The 14,688-nt window shown below is 45.9% G+C and overlaps 1 protein-coding gene and 4 non-coding genes across 5 annotated transcripts in view; all 5 read right to left on the bottom strand.

Moving 5' to 3' along the window:
* Positions 1–14,572, bottom strand: part of TEX14 (testis expressed 14, intercellular bridge forming factor) — a 37,072-nt gene extending 22,500 nt beyond the window's left edge. The window contains exons 1-7 of the mRNA XM_077188657.1: positions 14,437–14,572; positions 7,595–7,709; positions 6,306–6,471; positions 4,558–4,694; positions 3,605–3,686; positions 1,396–1,526; positions 474–587 (exon numbers count right to left, since the gene is read on the bottom strand). Of these exons, the coding sequence (XP_077044772.1) occupies positions 474–587; positions 1,396–1,526; positions 3,605–3,686; positions 4,558–4,694; positions 6,306–6,471; positions 7,595–7,709; positions 14,437–14,572 (881 nt within the window). The remainder of the gene's footprint in view (positions 1–473; positions 588–1,395; positions 1,527–3,604; positions 3,687–4,557; positions 4,695–6,305; positions 6,472–7,594; positions 7,710–14,436) is intronic.
* Positions 8,792–9,005, bottom strand: LOC129129440 (small nucleolar RNA U3). The gene has a single exon (XR_008535441.1). It is a non-coding gene; the product is annotated as a small nucleolar RNA U3 (small nucleolar RNA).
* On the bottom strand, positions 10,336–10,549 carry LOC129129439 (small nucleolar RNA U3). The gene has a single exon (XR_008535440.1). It is a non-coding gene; the product is annotated as a small nucleolar RNA U3 (small nucleolar RNA).
* Positions 11,885–12,098, bottom strand: LOC129129438 (small nucleolar RNA U3). Its single transcript, XR_008535439.1, has one exon. It is a non-coding gene; the product is annotated as a small nucleolar RNA U3 (small nucleolar RNA).
* LOC129129428 (small nucleolar RNA U3) lies at positions 13,466–13,679 on the bottom strand. Its single transcript, XR_008535429.1, has one exon. It is a non-coding gene; the product is annotated as a small nucleolar RNA U3 (small nucleolar RNA).
* Positions 14,573–14,688: the final 116 nt, after the last annotated feature.

Here is a 14,688-nt window from a genome sequence, read left to right as displayed (position 1 = left end):
CCCCAAGGTAAATCCCATTCCCCTGAGGTAAATCCCATTCCCCCAAGGTAAACCCCATTCCTCCCAGGTAAATCCCATTCTTCCACAAGGTAAATCCCATTCCCTCAAGGTAAACCCCATTCCTCCCAGGTAAATCCCATTCCTGTGAGTTAAATCCCATTTTTCCCAGATAAATCCCATTCTTCCTTAGATAAATCCCATTCCTCCCAGGTAAATCCCATTCCCCCAAGGTAAATCCCATTCCTCCCAGGTAAATCCCATTCCCCTGAGGTAAATCCCATTCCCCCAAGGCAAACCCCATTCCTCCCAGGTAAATCCCATTCTTCCCAGGTAAATCCCATTCCCACAAGGTAAATCCCATTCCTGTGAGTTAAATCCCATTCTTCCTTAGATAAATCCCATTCCTCCTAGGTAAACCCCATTCCCCCCAGGTAAATCCCATTCCCCCCACCCCAGAGCAGCTCCTGCCCCACCTGCTGTGCTGCTGCTCTGCCAGGAGCAGGTCAGCCAGGCGCAGTTTCCAGCTGCTCTGCTGGGGCTGCAAGCTCAGCTCCTTCACTGTCACCCTGCTGCCTCCCCACATCAGGCTGCAAAGAACCACAGCAATGTGCACCAGATGCTTCCAGCACTGTTTTCCCTCTTTTTTTTTGGTTTTTTATTGTTTTTTTGGTTTTTTTCCCCAGTTATATGGCTATTTTTTGTGGTGCTCTGGTGCTGCCTCCCGCTGTCAGGAATTTCAATTTTGCTCTATTAAACTGACAATAAATAAACTCGTCCTGCTGAAGGCTGACGGAGCAGGAAAGGTTCACTGCCCAAAATCCCACCCCTTCCACAAGGAATTCCCTTCACCAAAGGCCATCAGTGACAAAAATCAGAGTTTTGGGGAGATTCAATCACCAATTTGTCAGCTGAGACACAACCACTTGCTTAACACACGGTAATTAGAAAACACCATATTTTTGGTGTTTTTACCAATTTTTACCAATAATTACAAGGTTTTAAATGAATGCTCAGCCTGCCCTTGCAAGTCTCATTTCAGCACAGGTCATGCAGAGGAAATCCTGGACAAAGATTTACAAGGATTAAATGCTGAACAACACAATCTGTGCAACCCTAAATGTATTTCCCACCACAAAAAAAGATCAATACTGAAACACTGCCATCAGTAATCAGCCTTAATTGGGTTAATATTGCTTGTGGGTTGTTCTTGGCCTCTCAGCCATCAGTGTGACTCAGATATTAATCAATAAACAGCAGCAAACAAGGTGCAAGCAGGAAATAAATACAGAACAAATATGGGAAATCACCCAAACAAAGCACTGGTACAACAATTTGCTGTGTGATTGCAACAGACACAAGGAGGGGCTAAAAAAAAATCTCTTGAATTCCACTTACTTGGTCATGATCATGTAGGGCCCCACGGGGTAAGAAAATGCTGCCTCATCATCAGCCTGAACCACGTCTCTGTCCCCAATAATTGGGAGGGAGGCCAGGTAGCCCAGGTGGCCACTGCCTGCCAGGTGGAACTGAAAATGCAGGGAAATGCAACAGCAAAATGCAACAGTTCCCGCTGGGAGGGATGAAAGTTTGACAAGGAAGTCTCACAGATATGGATGCATGGCAGAAAGATTTTTAAATGTAGAGTCTGATGAAGGAATAGAGTGGAAGCAAGTTTTGATATGGAAGAGAAGAATTGCTGAGCCAGTCTGGATAACCAAGGAGGCAAAGGGTATTTTATGTTAGTTAGAAGGGGTTTTATGGCTTAGAGCAAAGGATAAACCCAGCCCAAACATGAAGATGTTTTCACCAAGCAGGAAGAGAGCACAGGCAAACAAGGCAGCAAAGTTGTCAGTAGAAAAAAGGTCTCAGAATTTTCCACTGCAAGAAAACTGAAAAACAACTCCTGGCTTAAACTGTAATGTACTGACTTTGAGTGATTGGAGAACAGTGACATGAATATGGTAATTACAGGAGTTATGATAGGCTGGAGATAAAAGTTAAGGTAGAGATTGGTGCTACTGTATGAAGATGCTCAGCAAAGAAAAGTATAGAATGCATTGTGACCAAAAGAAAAGTATAGAATGCATTGTGACCAAAAGAAAAGTACAGAATGCATTGTGACCAAAAGAAAAGTACAGAATGCATTGGAACCAAAAGAAAAGTATAGAATGCATTTAAAACCAAAAGAAAAGTATAGAATGCATTGTGACCAAAAGAAAAGTATAGAATGCATTTATAACCAAAAGAAAAGTATAGAATGCATTGTGACCAAAAGTATAGAATGCAAAATAAAGAAAAGTATAGAATGCATTGTGACCAAAAGAAAAGTATAGAATGCATTGTGACCAAAAGAAAAGTATAGAATGCATTGTAACCAAAAGAAAAGTATAGAATGCAAAGTAACCAAAAGAAAAGTATAGAATGCATTGTGACCAAAAGTATAGAATGCAAAATAAAGTATAGAATGCATTGTGACCAAAAGAAAAGTATAGAATGCATTTATAACCAAAAGAAAAGTATATAATGCATTGTGACCAAAAGAAAAGTATAGAATGCATTTATAACCAAAAGTATAGAATGCAAAGTAACCAAAAGAAAAGTATAGAATGCAAAGTAACCAAAAGAAAAGTCTATAATGCATTGTAACCAAAAGAAAAGTCTAGAATGCATTGCAACCAAAAGAATAGTCTATAATGCATTTATAACCAAAAGAAAAGTCTATAATGCCCTGTAACCAAACCCAAAGGGTCTCCAGGCCTGCCTGCAACTGGAGCTGACAGCTGTGGGCACAGCTCTGTCACCCACCACCCTGGGCTGCTGTAACCTCTTGGATGGAATAAACTGCATTTTGGATACAATAAACTGCATTTTGGATACAATAAACTGCATTTTGGATACAATAAACTGCATTTTGGATGCAATAAACTGCATTTTGGATACAATAAACTGCATTTTGGATACAATAAACTGCATTTTGGAGAGCCCCTGGAGCCCTGCATCTCTCATTTAAGCTCTTACAAGTTCCCAAAATGCAGCAAGCTCATCAACACCCTGAGTGCAACCAGCTCAAACATCACCATGAAATCTGAAAAATCAGGGCCCAAATTGAAATTTCCCGTTGAAGCTGGAAGAGGGAAAGCAGATCCAGTCCTCAGGAAATGCCACAGGTGATGTTTAATAGGAATTTCTGCTGGTCCAAACCCAACCAAGCACCAAGGGCATGAATATTTGGGCTCTTCATGGGGTTTTCCCCCCATCTTTTTCAGCAGAAATAAGAATGCACTAAAACTTAAAAAGCAAAAAATAAGGATACACTAAAACTTGAAAAGTTGAAAAGAAGAATGCACTAAAAGTTAAAAATAAGGATGCAGTAAGAGTTCAAAAGTTGAAAATAAGAATGCACTAAAAGTTAAAAATAAAAATGCGGTAAAAGTTGGAAGAAGAATGCAGTAAAAGTTAAAAAGTTGAAAATAAGAATGAACTAAAAGTTAAAAATAAGAATGCAGTAAAAAATAAAAATAGCACGGCTAATTCCTGTGAGGAACAGGAGATTCTGGGGAAAATGTTCCAATACCATGAGAAAATCCCTCCCACAGCAGCTCACCTTCCCAAAACCAAAGCTGTAAATGTTCTTGGCCACGCTGGGCTGTCCTTTCAGCAATTTCCCCAGAGGAGTCTCAGCATTGCTAAACACCAAAACCAAAAGCAACAAGAGCAATTTATTTACTCCAAGGCTTGGATACAGAGAGAGAAGGAAAAAAAGCAGAATTTTTGCCAGAACCCTGCATTTGACTGGTCCCACACACATAATGTGGGTGTTAAAACTCGAAATTATTGTGCAGCTCATTAAAATTTTTTAGATGGATTTTTATTTTATTTTATTTATTTATTTAAAGCAATATAACCAATAAATATACATATACACACACTGTATATCCTGCACAGCTTTTTTATTGTTCCCAACGTGTATCTGACACAAAAACTCCTGAAACAGTTGGGAACACCCCCAAAAACATCTGCAGTGATCTTAAAAAGCCAAAAACCAAACTATTTCCTGCTACCACTTTTATGCTACTAAAATCCAGGGCTTTTAATGCTGATTTCAAGAGTTTAATTAATAAACAGATATAGTAATTTATAGATATATCATTTTTATATATATGTTTAATTAATATATATGTTTAATTAATACACAGATATTTACAACTATCAAGTTTCTGTTTAGAACTGTGACAACAGAAATCAAATTAATCACAGCAGACTTAAATCTGCTATTGTCAGAAAGATGTAAGAACCTGCTAATTTTAAATAAAAATAGATATAAAAATTTAAATATTTATATATAATATAGACAAATAAATAAACATACATATAGATACATATAATATAAAAATATAAACATATATAATATTGAAAAGTAAATAAATATAAATGTTAAAATTATATATATATATAATTATATATATAATTATATATATAATTATATATATATATATATATATATATAATTATTTTAATTTTAAAATAGCAGAAAATGGAAGTAAAATCTCTCCTTACCCTTGGACAAGGCCACCAAACCTCGAGGGGCTGCAGATCAAGGCCTTGGAGGAGCCAACTTTCCTGAGCAGGTCAGAGGGAAGGTTCCAAATGGCAGCCTGCATGTGCAGTGAGCACTGCTGGATAAATTCCAGCATCTGGGCAGGAAAAACACAAAAAGAACCATTTTAAATTCATAAATCTGGATTACTGGCTGAAATAACTGGTTACTTGTAATATCAAAATGGGTGTTTTGAGAAAGGCATTAACACGAAATCAATTTGATGAAAATGAAGGAAGAAAAGCTGACTTCAAACAGGTGACAAAATTTGAAATTTCACCCAATTGGAATTGGAAAAATCACAGGGAAAATTGTTGTCACTATAGGACACGAAATAACTCGACACACAAACACTGTTGTTCTTAAGGTAAAAAGGGAAGTTTATTTTCTGACTCCAATATTTACAGATTTCCAAAAGTGACAATGGATTGGAGGGTGAAAGTGCCACCTCTCCAACAACACTGGACAAACCAACAAATTTCTACCAAATTTCTCTTCCTCCATAAAAGAGGAATGTAAATGTAAAGTTATTTAAATGTAGAACAATAATTAAATGTAAATATTTAATGTAAAACAATGAGTTATTTACAGAAAGTGTGTGAGGAAGTTCGTTACAAGAACATAAACATCAAAAAGCTTAGAAAATCTTTAAAAAATCAGAACAATAATTGTTATTTCATGTTCCTTTATAAGAGGAGTGTTGTGATAAAGGTGAAGAGGAGTTTGAAATGAATATTGCAGCCAAGAATCAGCTTCCATAGCAATACCTGAATGTGAAAATGGAGAAGAGGAGTTTGAAATGAATATTCCAACCAAGAATGGGCTTCCACAGGAATACCTGAGTACTGTGATAATGGGGAAGAGGAGTTTTAAATGAACATTCCAGCCAGGAATCAGCTTCTGTAGCCATACCTGAGTGTTGTGATAAAGGAGGAGTTTGAAATGAATATTGCAGCCAGGAATGAGCTTCCACAGCCATACCTGAGGGTTCTGATAATGGGGAAGAGGAGTTTGAAATGAATATTCCATCCAGAAATCAGCCTCCACAGCCATACCTGAGTGTTGTGATAAAGGGGAAGAGTTTGAAATTTGAAATTAATATTGCAGCAAGGAATGGGCTTCCACAGCAATACCTGAGTGTGAAAATGGAGGAGTTTGAAATGAATATTCCAGCCAAGAATGAACTTCCACAGCAATACCTGAGTGTTGTGATAAAGGGGAAGAGTTTGAAATGAATATTGCAGCCAGGAATGAGCATCCACAGCCATACCTGAGCATTGTGATAAAAGGGAAGAGGAGTTTGAAATGAATATTGCAGCCAAAAGTCAGCCTCCACAGCCATACCTGAGTGTTGTGACAAAGGGGAAGAGTTTGAAATTTGAAATTAATATTGCAGCCAGGAATGAGTGTCCACAGCCATACCTGAGGGTTCTGATAATGGGGAAGAGGAGTTCGAAATGAATATTGCAGCCAGGAATGAGCTTCCACAGCCATACCTGAGCAGTGTGATAAAGGAGGAGTTTGAAATGAATATTGCAGCCAGGAATGAGCACCCACAGCCATACCTGAGCACTGTGATAAAGGAGGAGTTTGAAATGAACATTCCATCCAGGAATGAGCACCCACAGCCATACCTGAGCATTGTGCTAATGGGGAAGAGGAGTTTGAAATGAATATTCCATCCAGGAATGAGCACCCACAGCCATACCTGGGCGCTGCTCTCCTTGCTGGCTGTCAGAGCCCAGAGCTGGGGGGTTCTGCCCTGGCTGTCGTGGACCCGGAGCTCTCCTCCCTCATCCAGCAGCTTGCTGAGGATGCTCTGGCTCCCCGAAAATGCAGCTGCATGCACAGGGGTGCTCCCGTCATAGCAGCGACTGGGGAACGGCAGGAAATGTTCAGCAGGGGGAAAACAGCATTAAAACAGCATTAAAACAGCATTCCTGGGTGTCTGTGTGCCCCAAATAACAGAATCAAGCATGAAAAAAAATTAAAATTATCTCTTTATTTACCTCTGAGGAGCACAGCATTCCTGGAATGTTTGTGTGCCCCCCAAATAACAGAATAAACCAGAAAAAAAAAAATTATTTCTATATTTACCTATGAGGAGCTTTGGTTAAAATACAACTTTCATGCCCCAAATAACAGAATAAAGCATATATATATATATATATATATATATATATATATATATATATATATATGTATGTATATATGTGTATATATATGTATATACACCACATACATACATACATATATATATATATATACACCATATATATATAATATATAAACCATATATCTATAAAATATATAAATAAAATTATTTCTATATTTACCTCTGAGGAGCACAGCATTCCTGGAATGTTTGTGAGCCCCACAAATAACAGAATAAACCAGAAAAAAAAGAAAATTATTTCTATATTTACCTATGAGGAACTTTGGTTAAAATACAACTGTCATGCCCCAAATAACAGAATAAAGCATATATATACCATATATATATAATATATAAACCATATATCTATAAAATATATAAATAAAATTATTTCTATATTTACCTATGAGGAGCTTTGGTTAAAATACAACTTTCATGCCCCAAATAACAGAATAAAGCATATATATATACAAAGCATATATATATATATAAATATATATACACCACATATATATATATAATATATATAATATATATAAACCATATATATATATAAAATATATAGAAATAAAATTATTTCTATATTTACCTCTGAGGAGCACAGCATTCCTGGAATGTTAGTGTGCCCCAAATAGAATAATTTTTCATTAAAGGAAATAAAATTATTTATTTATGTACCTCTGAGGAGCTTTGGTTAAAATACCAACGTGCATCTTAAGCATTTCATTCATTTATGAAGCATTTCACTCATTTATGAAGAAATGCCCAGTGAGTGTTGTGTTTCACACTGACTAAACCAACTTGATGATTAATTTTAATTTTAAAAAAGTTTGATACTCAACTGATTGGCATCTGAGCCGTATTCCAGCAGCACATCCACTATTTTACCCAGCCCCAGCAGTGCAGCAGTGAACAGACAGGTTTGGCCCATGGAATTCACAGCATCAACAAAAATTCCTGCAAGGAAACCAAAAATGCCAGGGTGGAGTTTGTTTTAATTAAAAAATTGTTTGTTTTAATAAAAGCCGGTGGTTCATCATCACTGCTCTGAGCTGCTGCAGGTACGAAAATCCAGCAGCAGAAATTGAGGGGGAAAAAACCAGCAAATTATATTTTTGTGACTTTCTATAAGGAAAGAACTGCATGTCCACAAGGATTTTAAATAAAGGATCTGTAAGTAACAAATGGAGCTTTTATGAGTTGTGTAAGGAATTATATGTACTGTTTAAATCAGAGAGATGGATATGTAAGCATATATATATACATGGAAATATAGATATACATATGGAGCTATATATATATATATAAATCATCTGTATAAGTACAAATGATGGATATATAAGTAGAGATAAATGAGCAGATGTAACACAGGAGGACAGAATTGATAAATAAATAAATTATTCTTTATTAATTACTTATTCATAAATAAGTTTATTATTATTATTGTTGTTGCTATTATAATATGAGTAAATAAGTCAATTATTCTTTAGTAATTACTTATTAATAAATAGATTTATTATCATTATTTTTATTATGATTGTTATTATTGCATTAGCAAATAAGTCCATTATTCTTCAGTTACTGCTTGTTAATAAATAAGTTTATTGTTATGATTATTATTGGTTTTGTTGGTATCATATTAATAAATTAGTCAATTATTATTATTGACTATTAATTAATAATATCATTAACTATTATTAATAAATAAGTCAATTATTCTTCAGTAATTGCTCAGAGCATGGTGCTGCTAACACCAAGGTCATGGCTTCAATCCCTGCATGGGCCATTTCCTTAAGAGCTGAACTCTGCGATGCCTGAGGTCCTTTTCCAGTCAGGAACCTTTGTGATTTCCAACATTCCGTTACTTTGATTCTATTCATAATAAATAATTCCCATCTGGAAATAAATTCCGACCTAGAATTATTTTGCAAGCGGGGAGGCGCTGAGCACCACTGGGAGAATGATGGGGATAACACCGGGACAGGGCGGACCAGGTTAAATTGTTCTGTTTTTTGACCAAGATAAAAAAAGGGCCACAAACCACTCAGCCCGTGTTCTCTCCCTCCCGAGCCCCACGACGGGGGCCGGGAACGGTCATCAATGGCGAGCGGCCCCTGCCCAGGCAGCACCGCCCGCCCGCTTCGCGCTCAGGAGAGAACACCTCGCTCCTCCTCGTGGCTTGTGACGCCGATCAGGGAAGATCACTCTCCTCTAGTGACCAACTACAGAAATGATCCCTGAAAGTATAGTCTTAACCCAACCCTCCGCGCCGCCACCGCCCCTGCCGCCGCCACCCGCGCTCAGCGCACGGCGAGCCCCAAACCCCCGCGGGAGCGCCCGCCGCGGCCCCGCCGAGCGCCCGCCCCAGCCGCGGGAGCGCGCCCCGAGCCCCGCGGGAGCGCCCGCGGCCCGCGGAACGGCCGCGCGTGGCGGCGATCGGGACACGCCCCCCTGATCTGCATGTTCTGCCCCCGCTGGCCAATCAGAGGCGCGCCCGCCCGGCTCCGCCCCTGCCCTGCCTGCCCGGCCGGGGACGCCGCTGCCGCCGCCGCCGCCGGGGCCCAGGACGCGTCACGGGAGGCGGAATCGCCTCCGGGCTCTCTTTTGTCCCTTAATGACGGGCACTAGGTCACAAAAACCCCCTGCAACGCTACAGGATTTGGGGAGAGTCGCTCAAAAGCTGCACGGAGGAAAAGGACCCGGAGATGCCACTTGAGAGTGGTGCACAAGAGCGGGCAGCGTGCCCAGGTGGCCAAGCGGGCCAGTGGAACGTGGCTTGTACCGGCAGTTGTGTGACCAGCAGGACCAGGGCAGTGACCGTCCTCTGTACTCGGCACTGGTGAGGCCGCACCTCGAGTCCGGCGTCCAGTTTTGGCCCCAGCACAAACAGAAGGACGTTGAGGGGCTGGAGTGCGTCCAGAGAAGGGAACGGGTTTTGGGAAGGGTCATGGATCTGATGAGGAGGAGTTGAGGGAGCTGGGGGGGCTCAGCCTGCTGGATAAATTCCAGTGTGCACTGGAAGGATTTATAAAATGTGTTTGTGGCACTTGGGGTCAGGATTCAGGAGGCAGCCAGGAGCGAGATCGCAGGGCTGACCCTTTAGCTCTGTGAACATTGTTTTTTGACCATGATAAAAAAAAAGGAAAAAGGGCCACAAAGCACTCAGCCCGTGTTCTCTCCCTGCCGAGCCCTGAGGGGACAGGGAGGGGGCTCAGCCTGGAGAAAAGGAGCCTCAGGGGGGACTTTCACCCTCTCTGCCGCTGCCTGCCAGGAGGATGGATGTAGGCAGCTGGGGTCTGTCGCTCCTGCACGGAACAAATGACAGGGTGAGAGGAAACGGCCTCAGGTCGCAGCAGGGCAGGTTTCGGTTTGATAATGGGGAATAATTATTCACTTTGCAAGGGTTCTCGAGCACGGGCACAGCTGCCAAGGGTAGTGGCCGAGTCGCCATCCCTGGAGGGACTTTCAGAACATGCGACTGTGGGACTTGGGGGCAGGGTGCAGGGAATAGCAGGCAGGTAAGCCCAAGATTCACTGCATTGAATTCTGTTTTTTTTTGACCAAGATAAAAAAAGAGCCACAAACCACTCAGCCCGTGTTCTCTCCCTCCCGAGCCCCACGACGGGGGCCGGGAACGGTCATCAATGGCGAGCGGCCCCTGCCCAGGCAGCACCGCCCGCCCGCTTCGCGCTCAGGAGAGAACACCTCGCTCCTCCTCGTGGCTTGTGACGCCGATCAGGGAAGATCACTCTCCTCTAGTGACCAACTACAGAAATGATCCCTGAAAGTATAGTCTTAACCCAACCCTCCGCGCCGCCACCGCCCCTGACGCCGCCACCCGCGCTCAGCGCACGGCGAGCCCCAAACCCCCGCGGGAGCGCCCGCCGCGGCCCCGCCGAGCGCCCGCCCGGGCCGCGGGAGCGCGCCCCGAGCCCCGCAGGAGCGCCCGCGGCCCGCGGAACGGCCGCGCGTGGCGGCGATCGGGACACGCCCCCCTGATCTGCATGTTCTGCCCCCGCTGGCCAATCAGAGGCGCGCCCGCCCGGCTCTGCCCCTGCCCTGCCTGCTCGGCCGGGGACGCCGCTGCCGCTGCCGCCGCCGCCGGGGCCCAGGACGCGTCACGGGAGGCGGAATCGCCTCCGGGCTCTCCTTTGTCCCTTAATGACGGGCACTAGGTCACAAAAACCCCCTGCAACGCTACAGGATTTGGGGAGAGTCGCTCAAAAGCTGCACGGAGGAAAAGAACTCGGGGATGCCGTTTGAGAGTGGTGCACAAGAGCGGGCAGCGTGCCCAGGTGGCCAAATGGGCCAGTGGAACGTGGCTTGTACCGGCAGCTGTGTGACCAGCAGGACCAGGGCAGTGACCGTCCTCTGTACTCGGCACTGGTGAGGCCGCACCTCGAATCCGGCGTCCAGTTTTGGCCCCAGCACAAACAGAAGGACGTTGAGGGGCTGGAGTGCGTCCAGAGAAGGGAACGGGTTTTGGGAAGGGTCACGGATCTGATAAGGAGGAGTTGAGGGAGCTGGGGGGGCTCAGCCTTCTGGATAAATTCCAGTGTGCACTGGAAGGATTTATAAAATGTGTTTGTGGGACTTGGGGTCAGGACTCAGGAGGCAGCCAGTAGCGAGATTGCAGGGCTGACCCTTTAGCCCTGTGAACATTGTTTTTTGACCGTGATTAAAAAAAAGGAAAAAGGGCCACAAAGCACTCAGCCCGTGTTCTCTCCCTGCCGAGCCCTGAGGGGACAGGGAGGGGGCTCAGCCTGGAGAAAAGGAGCCTCAGGGGGGACTTTCACCCTCTCTGCCGCTGCCTGCCAGGAGGATGGATGTAGGCAGCTGGGGTCTGTCCCTCCTGCACGGAACAAGTGAGAGGGTGAGAGGAAACGGCCTCAGGTCGCAGCAGGGCAGGTTTCGGTTTGATATTGGGGAATAATTATTCAATTTGCAAGGGTTCTCGAGCACGGGCACAGCTGCCAAGGGTAGTGGCCGAGTCGCCATCCCTGGAGGGACTTTCAGAAGTCTGTGGGACTGTGGGACTTGGGGTCAGGATCCAGGGGACAGCAGGCAGGTGAGCTCAAGATCCTATGCATTGAATTCTATTTTTTGACCAAGATAAAAAAAAGGGGCCACAAACCACTCAGCCCGTGTTCTCTCCCTCCCGAGCCCCACGACGGGGGCCGGGAACGGTCATCAATGGCGAGCGGCCCCTGCCCAGGCAGCACCGCCCGCCCGCTTCGCGCTCAGGAGAGAACACCTCGCTCCTCCTCGTGGCTTGTGACGCCGATCAGGGAAGATCACTCTCCTCTAGTGACCAACTACAGAAATGATCCCTGAAAGTATAGTCTTAACCCAACCCTCCGCGCCGCCACCAACCCTGCCGCCGCCACCCGCGCTCAGCGCACGGCGAGCCCCAAACCCCCGCGGGAGCGCCCGCCGCGGCCCCGCCGAGCGCCCGCCCGGGCCGCGGGAGCGCGCCCCGAGCCCCGCGGGAGCGCCCGCGGCCCGTGGAACGGCCGCGCGTGGCGGCGATCGGGACACGCCCCCCTGATCTGCATGTTCTGCCCCCGCTGGCCAATCACAGCCGCTCCCCAAGCCTGGCGCCGGCGCGGCCCCGCCTTCCCGTTCTGCCTCCCCCGAAGCAGAAGTGACACTGCCGCCGCAGCTCCGCCTGGCACAGCTGTCGCGACAGGACACAAGGGGCCCTCACGGCCCGTGCTGCCGCTGCCCCGGCTCCCCAGAGGAGAACAGCCCCGGTACCGACAGCAGCAGCGCGGCACGGTTGCCGCCGGGGCGCTGCGCTGGCTCCCAGCCTCTCCCGACGCTCTCAGGGTGGCATTCATGGACCAGAAAGAACAAACTCCGGCCTTTACATCTCTGCGCTCAGCCCGAGCACCACGGACCGACGCTATAAAGAGCACAACACGGAGCAGTTTCTCCCTAAATCCATCAGAATTTGTAGCCTGTCCGACACGGACTTCCAAACCTGATGATAGGCAAATCCGGAACAGGTTCCCCTTAGTCCCGTGCCATTCTGTGATCATCCCTTTTCTTTTTAAACAAGAAAGTCCCCTTGCCCTGCACTAAGAGATGGGTCGAGAATACCATTGGTCTGAATACTCTCATAAAACCTAAATCTGTGTGGCTGCTGCGCCTTCCCTAGGGATCACCCACTACGAGCCCGGCTGAGTGTTGAGAGCGAGAGATGGAAATGCCCCTGAACAAGGATTGTTCATGCCACTTTGCTCTCTCCAATTCTTTCTTTAACCACAATAAAAAAGGGCCACAAAGCACTCAGCCCGTGTTCTCTCCCTGCCGAGGCCTGAGGGGATGGGGAGGGGGCTCAGCCTGGAGAAAAGGAGCCTCAGGGGGAACTTTCACCCTCCCTGCCCCTGCCTGCAAGGAGGATGGATGTAGGCAGCTGGGGTCTGTCCCTCCCGCACGGAACAAGTGACAGGATGAGAGGAAACGGCCTCAGGTCGCAGCAGGGCAGGTTTCGGTTTGATAATGGGGAATAATTATTCACTTTGCAAGGGTTCTCGAGCACGGGCACAGCTGCCAAGGGTAGTGGCCGAGTCGCCATCCCTGGAGGGACTTTCAGAACATGCGACTGTGGGACTTGGGGTCAGGATCCAGGGGACAGCAGGCAGGTGAGCTCAAGATCCTATGCATTGAATTCTATTTGTTTTTGACCAAGATAAAAAAAGGGGCCACAAACCACTCAGCCCGTGTTCTCTCCCTCCCGAGCCCCACGACGGGGGCCGGGAACGGTCATCAATGGCGAGCGGCCCCTGCCCAGGCAGCACCGCCCGCCCGCTTCGCGCTCAGGAGAGAACACCTCGCTCCTCCTCGTGGCTTGTGACGCCGATCAGGGAAGATCACTCTCCTCTAGTGACCAACTACAGAAATGATCCCTGAAAGTATAGTCTTAACCCAACCCTCCGCGCCGCCACCGCCCCTGACGCCGCCACCCGCGCTCAGCGCACGGCGAGCCCCAAACCCCCGCGGGAGCGCCCGCCGCGGCCCCGCCGAGCGCCCGCCCGGGCCGCGGGAGCGCGCCCCGAGCCCCGCGGGAGCGCCCGCGGCCCGTGGAACGGCCGCGCGTGGCGGCGATCGGGACACGCCCCCCTGATCTGCATGTTCTGCCCCCGCTGGCCAATCAGAGGCGCGCCCGCCGCCAAGCGCCCTCCCCGCCCTGGGAAGGCGCAGTTCTGCATCAGCGCAACCCACGGAGATTTGTGATTCCAAAACCGAAACCAAACTGCACCGAGTATCTGGTTTCATGTAGAAAATTCCCTGTTCCTGTGTCGCCACAAATCTGGTTGTAAAAATGCTTAATGTCTTAACCATACCCTGAGCATTTGGCAATCCGAACTAAAACACAATTTAAAGAGAATATTCCTACAGCTCTCTTCCAGAATTTTAGTTTTACAATGCTCAGTCATGTCCTTATGAGCCCTTTACTTATAAAAGATTCGTTTTCTTTTGAACTAACTTGTTTTAATACATTTTTTGATTCAAGAACTATTCCCACTTACGGAAAAGGACAGCTATAAATCATTTTGTTAACATATTTCACTCAGAAAACTGGATTCTACACGGCGTATGCTAATTTTCTGCCAGAAATAAAAGAATACAGGAAAAAGTAGATATTTTCTTCCAGTACTTGTCTAAACTTAGCTTTTACCTTTTTTCAGAAGCTTCTTCACTTTCACATAGTTCCCTTCCCTGACATACTCATGCAGGTCAGCTTCCAGGGAGTCTCCTTTTATACTTCCAAGCTTGACTGGGCATGGAAACGGGAGAGGGATGGGATGAGCCATCTTCTTTCCTGAACGCAACTGAGAAAAGGTAGGAAACATCAAGCTGCAAAGCACCTCAACGTAAAGAACTTATTTCTGACTTCAGAACCTGCAGTAGCTTAAAGTTAGGTCTGCTT

The sequence above is a fragment of the Agelaius phoeniceus genome, chromosome 20 (assembly GCF_051311805.1).
Source record: "Agelaius phoeniceus isolate bAgePho1 chromosome 20, bAgePho1.hap1, whole genome shotgun sequence".
NCBI classification, from domain to species: domain Eukaryota; kingdom Metazoa; phylum Chordata; class Aves; order Passeriformes; family Icteridae; genus Agelaius; species Agelaius phoeniceus.
The sequence above is the reverse complement of the archived record's forward strand: the minus strand, read 5'-3'. Positions and strand labels throughout refer to the sequence as shown.